This window comes from Galleria mellonella, unplaced genomic scaffold, assembly GCF_026898425.1.
Source record: "Galleria mellonella isolate WM207_F2 unplaced genomic scaffold, CSIRO_AGI_GalMel_v1 utg38, whole genome shotgun sequence".
NCBI classification, from domain to species: Eukaryota; Metazoa; Arthropoda; class Insecta; order Lepidoptera; family Pyralidae; genus Galleria; species Galleria mellonella.
In genome coordinates, this window is record NW_026442090.1 from 8,190,496 (window position 1) to 8,201,920 (window position 11,425).

The following is an 11,425-nucleotide window of genomic DNA, read 5'->3' on the forward strand; positions in this document are numbered from 1 at the left end:
AGAAGGTGAACAGTGTGAGTGTGTGTATGTTTAAAAAAAAATTTACAAATACTTAGTTGTTATAGTAAATTATAACATAAGGATTGTGTTCTCACGAATTGTTAGCAATGATAACCGTAGCCACCTTTTGTCATTGCACGATTAGCCACCGTCAGGGAATTCATCCTCATTCGCTAGAACCTAAATGGTTGCGTATTTAAGGGATTGTTAGTAATAGGGTTTTATTGGATGAAAATGGAATGGTAACCCCGCCTGCGCTATCGGGATACGCTGGCGGGGCACCAGTGAAGGGTGATCGATGAGAATGAAAACAGTTAACTGGTGCCCTGCTAGTGAATACCGATGGCACGGACGGGGTTACCATTTATCATTCATTAAAAAAAAAGTGGTTGCGTAGTGTGGTTACAGAGGGGTTTCCATCTGCAAAGGCTCCGGTTGTGGAATGAGTACCTGTGTAATAAGTTTTCTTAGAGATTATAGCAGGGGTTCTTCAAAAAGGGTGTATTGAGGTTTCTTCAGGGTCAGCAACGCACACTTGATATTTGTAGATGTTTATAGGCTACAATGGCTGTTTATTACCAGATGGACTGTATGCTTATTTGCTATCTTTGTGGAATGAAAAAAAAAGGAAGTAAAGGTTATTAATATTTGAATGCGAATATAACAAAAGTAACGGTTATTGCGAGAAGCATCCAGACTATTGCAAGAGTAGTAGTAGATAAATATTTGAATAATGATGTAAAAATATAAGAATACTTTTAGAGTTATTTTTGCTGATGAACAAGCATTTAGTACCTAATTATGTAAGAATGAGTATGAAATGACAGAATATTGTCAATAATAAACGCAATGGCAAATTAATTAATGTAGAGTATTCTATAATATTTATTTTATTTACTTTGAATAATAATGTTACTTTATAGGTGCTATTATTTTTTTCCGTGCACGATATATTATGAACTTTCACGTTATTATCTGGCAGTTGACTAAACATTATTGTTATTCGTAAGTTTCACTAAAAACTAGAGACTAAACTAACAGAGACTAAACAAGACTAGTGGTCTATTTTTAGCAATAAATATATACTTTGTAAAATCGACTTTTTACGCGATTTTCACGGTAGACAATCATGTTTATTATCAGAGAATTTATCATGATGGCTGATTTAATTTTTACCTATTAGTTTTAACTTTTGGCCACAACGTAATATTAGTGTTATGTGTGTGTTCTTATGAGGGTAAAACAATAAACTGAGTTGTGACCATTTTGTGATACTGTGGCACACTCACAAAAAAATATGTTACCTCTTTTATGTATTTGTCTTTTATTTATATATCTATATATTCTTTTATTTATTTTTTGCGTATATACCAATATCTGATGTTATTTGTATGCTATGTGATGCAAATAAATTCTATATCTATCTATCTATTATCATAAACTAACAGCTCTCATACGAATACAATAAACACAATGTTTAGTATTATATTATAAATTTTATTACTATATTACCTACTTATAGATTTGCAATATTTTTTTTTTATAATTAACACATTCTTTTGTTCGACGATTATAATTATGCAGGTATATTCAAGCTTATGTGTTTTATAGCAAAATTGACGATATTCTTTATTTATTTAATATAGGCATATTGAAACCATTATTTTCTGTTCCTTAAACCATCATTATGTTACTCATAATCTAGTGCTTTGCTTCATAAAATATTTAATGAAGAAAAATGTCTTTGTCAGCGCACTATAAATAGTCAATTATCGCTTAACAGGGTTGCAGTTATAGGCAGGCATTTGATCATAATATTGAGCTAATAGAATATCTGACTTTTAAAGATATCGAAATAGGTATCATTTAGATAATTTTTAGCATAATTATATATTGATTAAATCTCATCATGTCAGAAGATACAACTATTGCGGAAAAAGAAATACATAATACATTGTTTTATTGCAATTTTTTCATTCGAAACATAGGATTGTCGTTTATTGATGAAATACCGACCACTTATGCACGGAAAATTATCGTATTCTCGTCTTTTGTAGTAGTATTTTGTTTTTTAGTTCTGTTATTGCTTGGGCAAATTATCTTTATAATAATTTTGATGGTAAATTCGGTGTCTGTGGAACAGTTTATCGGCGGTAGTAATTTACATGTTTTTGGATATGGTATAATGTGTGAGTTAACAGTTATTATTAAAAAGTTATTATCTTTATATTTAATTTTCCATAATAAGTGTCCATAGTCTATAGTGGCCGTTTATCATCAGACGGGCTGTATATTTGTTTGCCACCATCGCGGTATAAAAAAAAGTATTCTGATATTAAACTAAAACGCTATAGAAAATGTTACAGCTAAATTTACTATTCCAAATAGGTTTTTGAAAATTTACATAAGTATAAAGTTACCATAGTTCGTTATGAATAGGACGTTAAGAAGTATTTCTAATTCAGCTAACAATATCGGACCTAAACAATGTAATATACATTGCAAGTTAAATAAGATCTTCTAAAAAATATTAAAAATTACTTGATAGTCGTTAAAGTTGTTTTATCTTGGCATTCGAATAAATTACTTATTTCGTTAACAGGTTTTGGAAAGTTATTAACCCTTTGGTACAAGAAAAATACATTTCGTCAAGTAGTGAAAGAACTAGCCGATATTTGGCCTATTGTTGAGACGAATCCTGAAGTAGTTATCATAAAGGATAACAGTCTAAAAACATTGCGATCGAGAGAAATTGGTAAGTATTGTCATTATTTTATAACTTAATTCATTGAGTATAAAATGTTTTATGAAACAATTAGTTAGCGCGTAAGTTTATTTAATTTATTAATCATCGTCATCATGTCAGCCGTTAACTGTCTACTGCTGAACATAAGGCTCTCTCATAAGGGGGGTTATGTCAGTAATTGTCACACTTGGTAGGCGAGTTGGCAACCGCAGTTAATATTTTGATGATGTTTTAAGAGGGATTTTGTTGCTATTACTCTACCGCTAAGTACTTTTAGTCGCCTCTTACTACACCCACGGGAAAGAAAGGGGTAGCCCATTCTATGTATTTAAATTTCCTGGAAATCTTATCCATTTTAATTGCAGGTATCATAATCTTGTAATCGATATAATGTAGTACTACTTATTAATATAAATTGATATCGGATTAATGGTTTGATGTTTCATTTATAAATAATTGTATCTTGCAATTCCATTCAAAGCTATTCAGCCGTTTAAACGTGATTGATTAATAAACATCAAAACTTTTACATGTATACCAACTACGAATCCGAATCATATATTTTATAATCATCAAACATTTTCTAGTTAATATTGTGTAGTATTATATTTTACTTTAGAAATCAATTAGGTATAGGCATGGTTACATGTGAATGTAACCATGCATTGCCATTAAAACAGTTTTCATTTAATCTGCATACGTATTCGTTTTTTAAATAAAACAACTCTTTTAAAATTAACTCTTTGGCATAGTATCTAAGTTAAAACAGCAATTTTATTACAGCATATATAGCTTGGAACGTGTTAGGAGTATGGTTTTTTATTTTGACTCCAGTGATGCTGCATTTGTATCGATTGGCCAGAGGTACACCTTCCAATTTGGGTTTGGTATGGCGATTATACTATCCTTTCGATGCGACAAAGCCTTTCATACACGAATTTGTATATGTATTTGAAATAATCAGTGGTAAGATATCGATTAATAAAGGGTGTTTAATAATTATTTATAGTGACTTTATCTGAATTATCTCGTGATTGGTATCGCATATCCTAGTTGTAATTCAGCCAAGTTTAATGGTTTCAATAGCAGGGTTATACAAAATGAAATTTTATGAATTGAGTATAATGGCCGTCACGCTCTTATCTTTATTGCTTTTACTTTCCAGGAAATAGTTTTTAAGCGACTTCGAAAATAAAGTGATTGTCAATTTAATGGTATTCCTTCTTGTGTTTCTTTTTCAAATCCAGATACTCTCGTTTTTATTCCATATATGTTATAATTGAAGTTGTTGATTTTCCCCAAATAATACTTGTTTTATTAGCTTACACGGATGCGAAACTAGTATATGATTCGCCTGATAATAAAAGGCCATTGCCAATTTTTAAACATTTGCAATAAAAAAACAAATACAACTGTATTGAGAATCTCCTTCTTTATAAAGTCGTTTGATTTGATAAAGAAGGATAAAGAAAAGTAATCGAGCATTGTTAATCAAATTTTAATTATGAATTTTTTTTAAATAAAATTGTTGAGTCACTGTAACCAATGACTTCACTAAAATATTTCAAATCTTTTTTTTAATTGGAATACTTTGTGCAACAAGATGCTATATACGAGTATATCACCACGACTACGACCGGTAGTACCGTATCCGTATCAGTACCGACTGATCTTTCACTACTTTATAGGATTTTTAATGTGACTGCCGTGAGAAATGTAGAATATTATTAATTTAAATGTGTTGTGATGTCCATTTATCTAGAATATCTCGTAATTTTTTGTGTTAATTTTTTAAGTATTAACGTGTATATGCATTTTCAGGGTTTGCTTGTGTGTGTTGCATGCTGGGTTCCGATATATTTTTTATAAGTATGACAAATCACATCAGTATGTTGTTACGTTTATTGCAAGATAAGATTAAGAGCCTTGGTCAGGAAGACGAGCGTGGTTCCATTATACAACCACTCGATTGTTATGATGAGATTGTTGCTGTAGTTCAGATTCATCAGAGATTGATCAGGTAAAGAATGCCAGTATGGTTATATATACTAATTATAGAAAGAAAAATTACGAAAGAGATTTATCGAGAAAGAATGAATGAAGATGTCGGTAGGGGCCACCCTAGGCGGACGTATGTCGACCAAATATGCGATGTGCCATGCGAAAGGCCAAATTAAAAGTACCCGTAACCGGCGAGCGTGTATGAAAAGATTGATGAATGTGGAAGAAGCGAAGGAGTTTTGTTTGAATCGAAGCGCTTTGCGTTTCATTGTTTCAGCTTACCCTAATAAAAGATATGATATATGTACAGATATGTATGTATGTTATATTTTTACATACCATTACCACATACATATACGTGTATCATATAAACATTTTTAATTGTTAGAAAATTATTTCGTTGATAAAATCAGTTCTCAAGTAAATTTTTAATAATTAAAAATAATAGACGAAACATTGAAAAGAAATTATGATAAACTAGATATCGATTGATACATTTTCCGCAATGAATTTCATATACTGATATTGAAAATTTATACTAGTAAGTCAGAAATGATTTCCATTATTTTCCAGTGCAAATTATGCGGATAAAACCGGGTGATACGGATTCATCTCGCGACTTTACACTTGTGAATTTTAGAAACTGACACTTCTTACAATACCAATAGTACTCGAATATTCTAGTACTATAACTACAATGTATTTTTCAGATATGCGAATGATCTGGAGGATGCATTCTCTGCGGTGAACTTGATCAATGTTCTTTTGAGCTCTGTGAATATATGTTGCGTTATGTTCAACATAGTAGTAAGTATTTAAATGAAAATTATATGTATAATCTGATAAATTCTATTTTTTATTAGTTTTTACCCGTAACTTTGTCCATATGACCGGGATATGTTTTTTTAATGGATGGTACTGGAATTGTAACCCCACCTGCGCTAACGGTATACGCGGGCGGAGCACCAGTGAGAGATGATAGGTAGATAATGAAAAAGCAGGTCAGTTAGCCTATCGTGATGAATACATCTGGAATTTAGCATAATGGTTTCCAGGGGGAACCGCGTGGAGGTCGACCTGACAGGATATATTGCTAGCAATGGGACTGGTAATCCGCATTTCTAACAATCCCTTCCTCCAACCGGGATATGTTTACTATTCGAGACAAAAAGTACCCTATGTCCTTATTCGTTCTATCTGAATCCCTTACATTAGCATAGTATGTGTTTACCAATGTTTATAAAGATTGGTTAAGCAATTAAGGTAATGAGGTAACAAACAAAAATAAAAACAAACATTTTCATAATAATATTAGTGAGGACTAGGACTAAATTAGCTATACCGATAATTTTATATGTTTAAACTATGGTAAACTATTAGTGACGTTACATCGTACACGTAATTGTAATTTAGTATTTTAAAAAATTTTGAGAATTTTTTTGTATGCGGGAAACCAGAAACAAAATTATAATTATCAAGGATTATAAATGATTTAGCTAATGATTTAGGTAAATGGATTAAAAATTAAGAAGAACATCAAAATTATAAAGTAATTACTTCGTTTTATTATTATATTTTTAGTTAAACATATTTGTTTTTGAAGTTTTTGGCAGGTAATATCTATGTGGTAGTCCTAACGTTATTATATGTTTTTTTAGTTTTTAGATCCGTTAATGGAAGTGAGCAATAAGTTATTTCTTGGAGCAGCATTAACACAGATGGGAATAGTGTGTTGGTATGCCGACGAGATATACAGAGCGGTAAGCGTCGATTGATAATGGGGAAAAATTTAAATTGAAAGCTATATTTATAATATGCCAGTTATATCTCGCAGCTTCTTCCGCATAAATCAGCATATACAGTTTTAAACATGATAAGTTTGATGTAATGTTTAGTAATTTTCTTTGTAGAAGAGGAGTTTGTTGAGACTGTTCAAAAGTTGTTTGCATGGGTACCTCTGTCCCACTCGTATTTCTGCCGTGAAACATGGGTCCATGGGCATAATGGTGTATTCTGTAATGTCTACGGTGCTGTTAATGTATGCTATAGGCGACGGATACCACTTTCCATTAGGTGGGCCGTCAACTTGTTTGCTATTTTATGTATTATAAAAAAGATTCTAAAGAACTCTTTATTAAAGATTTTTATTAATAATTTTAATAGAGCATAGGCGTCTCAGATGCCGTATATGAAAGTGGATGGTACAATTGCAACATTCGGTGTCGACGCGCGCTCCTGCTCATGTTGCAAAGGTAAACGATATAGTCACTTAAAAAAAGAGGCTTCTTAAAAAAGGTACATTATATACTCTCAGACATATCTTTGCGCACAGTTATCAAGATTACGTTCTATATAAAATAATGCCGACTTCAGTTGTGGTAAAACCAGTTATTTTAATTTAAAAACTAATGAATCGATTTTGATAAAATTTCTATAGGATCAATCTGTAATCTCTAAATCGGTTTACAACTGACGGAGTTATGAAGTAATAGACATAGAAAAATACAATAATTTGAGGATTTTCTTCTTTTTGAAATCAGTTGAAAAGCTCCGCTCGCATCTTGGAGTGGGCACCCGACAGTTTTGTAGTGGGCACGTAAAGTTTATGTAACAATGTTTCATATAATTTATTGAGTCAGTTCCTATGACGAAATTAATTCTATTGAACAACATATATAGGATGTGTATACTATAATATTTGTCATAATTTTAAATTTGTTTCAGATCTCAAAGACCACTTTACTTCACAGCATTAAAGTTCAACACTATTACATTAAATACTTATAGATCGGTGAGTTTATTTATAATTTATTTTAAACGATCTGAATACAGCTGATGTCAAGTACTTGGATTAAATTGAAAACTTAAATAATTCTACTATTTCTGTGACTCAAATTACCCTTTGTATTTTCAAATTTACTATTGTTTTTTTCATCAAAATTTACCAATAACAGCGTTATAATTGTATAGACCAGAGATAATTTTTCAGTTTTACTGCATGTACTCGTATAATAAAGAAGTAATTATTTTTTTATATAATTTATGTATTGTATGTAATGTAGGTATATTACATTTTAAAAGTTTAATATTACTTTAGTTTTATTTGTGGTTCTTATTATCTTCTGATATATTTTTATAATTATTTATTAATATAATTATTAGAGTTATTTTCTTAAGGGAGTTTTATTTAAGAATATGCATGTTGCAAATTAAAGCGATAAAATATCCAACTTTGGCAATAATTATAAAGTAAATGTATTTTGTTTCCAGGTTCTTACAACATCCTATTCGTACTTTACACTACTTTATACATCATATCGTCAAGATTGATTTTGACGGTCAAGTAATACGAGTAATCTGTATACGTCGTTACTGCCTTCTTTGTATTTTTTCTTTACATCTGTTTTTATCCCGTATTTTCATTTCACCTTGAAACTTATAATAATATAAACATTTTCAAAAGAAAGATGGTATTGTTTTCAACTTAATATAAATTTTAATTTATATTATAGTGAATTCGAGATATTTACAATGAATGTGAAAATAATTAAAAAAAATTATTTTACTATTTACTTTTATATATTTATTAGATATGTGGATTAAGTAATAATTATATTCCCAATTATTTCTTTTTATTTGTAAGATTTCGCTTGGTTAATAAATTTATGGCCTATTTGATGGTAAGTTATAACTACCACCTAGACATGAACAAAATTAATCTTTGATATAATATTTAGAACTTAGCTGTTATCAAATAGTATGAAAGAATTGAGAGACGTGTTAAATATAGTAATAATATTTTAAAAAAGAGAATTTTTATGGTTGTATTTTCGTGTGTTGTAACATTAATCCCATCCCAATTTCCCACATTTATTGCTGCTTCTATTTTGTACCTATTTGTTTATCGTGTATAAATTGCAAACTTTTTGAAAATAAATTATAAAAAAAGGATAATTGTATTATTCCTAACGAAGTTTGGTGCCGAAACGAGTGGAATTTATTTTTAATTGTCGTTGCTAAATACCTTGGACGAAGCATTGCATTTGTGAAATAAATTACAAGTTGTAATTTAAATGGCGATGGTTTCTGAAAACAGCAGTGCGATAAAAATAAAACATCTGAATATGCACATATTACAATTTAAAAATCAACTAACACGAACTAGTCAAGTTAATCGAGTCTATCAATAAAATCTCTTGTTATATATATGCTATATCTATATATATATATATATATATATATATATATATATATATATATATATATATATATATATATATATATATATATATATATATATATATATATATATATATATATATATATATATATATATATATATCTTAGATTATATAAATAAAGTGTCTCCATACATACAATTTTGCGTGATAAATAGTTATAACTGATTATAACTTCTATATTTATTTTGTCTTATAATTTCTGCATCTTTTTAATGCATAAACACTCATTTTATTTATTAAATAATATGTAAATATGTTTATACATTGAATGCGTAAGTTTATATATATATACATAGATATAGCATACAGTTCGACAAACAGGAAGTTCAGAAGGAGGCTGAAGTTCTTTTTTGTAGGTACATATATACATTACATTGGTCATATAAAAGATTTAACATACAATGGAGGACTTATCCCATAGAGGGATATATAAGATAAACATAAAAGTAGATATTCGTCAAAACTGGAATAATTTACAATATATATTTTCCTGTTATACTATTTAGATATATTTTGTCATTCATTTTTATGAATGGGATTTTTCTCACTGGGATTTAGCTTGCTATACTTATAATATTATTATAAATATAAGCATTATATTTTAGCATCTAAAAATATAACAAAAATAACAAATACCTTTTCGACACTGAAGTCAAACCCAAATCATAACTTAATCGAACCGTTAAATTAATAAAAAACAAACTTTTGTTTTCTTGTAATTATTGTGTTGATAAAAAATAAAATATTATTTAATTTTCATTTAGGAACAAGCAAATGTTTTCGACGAAATAAAAGAAAGAGGCAATCATTTAATTTTGTTTCTCAATTTGCCTCTTATTTTGAAATATACAACGAAATAAATATTTAAGGTAGAATGTTTTCCTGCCTCATAACTACATTACAAAACATAATGTTGAATCTTATATATTTGCTTCAGAAAAATATTTATAGTAATAAATGATTATAAATATTTTATAATTTCTAAATACCTATTACGTAAATTAAAATTAGAAATATCTGCAACATATTTTTTATTTTTATCATATAAACAAGCAAAAATAATGAATATGCAAATATTATGAAATTAATTGACTTATTTCAGTTTAAAAATTCATTTAGATATATAATAAAAAGATGGGATCTTTTAACTACGTAGTAATTAGATACTATAATATTATCAAATAATTTAGATACCTCTGTCCCACTTGTGTTTCTACCAGGAAGGGGCTGTGTTTGCATAGCTGTATTTCAGTTAAAATGACGCATAACATCCATTGTTTTTGATCAGGCGGTTTGTCAGCTTATTTACTATTTTAACTTACCATTTAATACTCATTTCCAAACTAAGAATTACCTTATATTATGGGAGTTGGTAAATTCTTAAAACATCTCTAAAAGCCTAACCGCAGTTGCCAAACCGTTTGCCAAGCGTGGCAACTATTACCAAAACTCCTATTATGGGGAAGGCTTATGTCCAACAGTGGACAGTTAACGGCTGAAATAATAATAATGGAAGCCGGTGCTCTCTCAATAACATGCATGTATACATCATCTTACATGATGTATGTTTATTGACAACGCGGTGTTCGCGGCGTTAGATATACAAGTCTGCTTCTTTTCCATTCCAAGTCGTAAAAAATATCATGAATATATTTTTATTAGATATCATCTGTGTTTCGATTGAAACGGGTTAAGAAGAGAGTATAGGATACGCGTTATTATTAGGATTCTGTAGTTATGAGATTTTATTATATATACTCACACGCACACACACACACACACACACACACAATATTATATATATATATATATATATATATATATATTATGCGATTTAGAATGGCAAACGCTGCTGACGGGCCACCCGATAGAAAGTGGTAACCGTCGTCTATAGACATGAGCAGTACCATGAACATAACAGAGTATACTGTTTCGCCCATGATACCCCCCATGCGTTGCCATTCCTGAGAACTCAGATGTTATCCTCTGTACCCTATGAATTCACGCCATATCCCACCCCTCAAACCGAAACACAGCCATGCAAACACAACTGCTTCACGGTAGAAACACGGATGGGACAGAGGTGCCCAAGCAAACAATATATATTAATTAATTATATTGATTATAAGCCCCTAAATAATTTGGAAAATTTATAATGCTATTGTTTTTGAACATTAATAAAAACGATATTTGATATGATCAGTGAGAAACGCTCAATTATATCATAGGTCCGTCAAGACAAAAATTAATTTATGATTTTTTATGTTTTTCATTCCAATCCTGCTTCAAAATTTGTGCGTAGCTCGTACTATTTACGTGCAAAATATTATATTTATGTTCGAACCTTAAAATTAAATTCTTACTCAAGTGAATAATGAACGAGATTTCCATTATTTTCCAGCAACGAACATTAAAAAGTTATAATAGAATGCTAGTA

The 11,425-nt window shown here is 29.7% G+C and overlaps 1 protein-coding gene across 3 annotated transcripts; it reads left to right on the forward strand.

The window, feature by feature from the left end:
* Positions 1-1,808: 1,808 nt before the first annotated feature.
* LOC113522969 (odorant receptor 4) lies at positions 1,809-8,661 on the forward strand. Of its 3 annotated transcripts, none has more exons than XM_026908824.3 (9): positions 1,809-2,189; positions 2,603-2,755; positions 3,530-3,712; positions 4,568-4,766; positions 5,458-5,554; positions 6,406-6,507; positions 6,911-6,999; positions 7,472-7,538; positions 8,018-8,661. In XM_026908824.3, the coding sequence occupies exons 1-9, from the start codon at positions 1,910-1,912 to the stop codon at positions 8,075-8,077; spliced, it is 1,230 nt and encodes a 409-aa protein (XP_026764625.1). In that variant the 5' UTR covers positions 1,809-1,909; the 3' UTR covers positions 8,078-8,661. The 3 variants fall into 3 exon arrangements, with proteins under 3 accessions (XP_026764625.1, XP_052753882.1, XP_031769856.2); XM_052897922.1 differs by having other exon boundaries at positions 3,581-3,712; XM_031913996.2 differs by lacking the exon at positions 6,911-6,999.
* Positions 8,662-11,425: the final 2,764 nt, after the last annotated feature.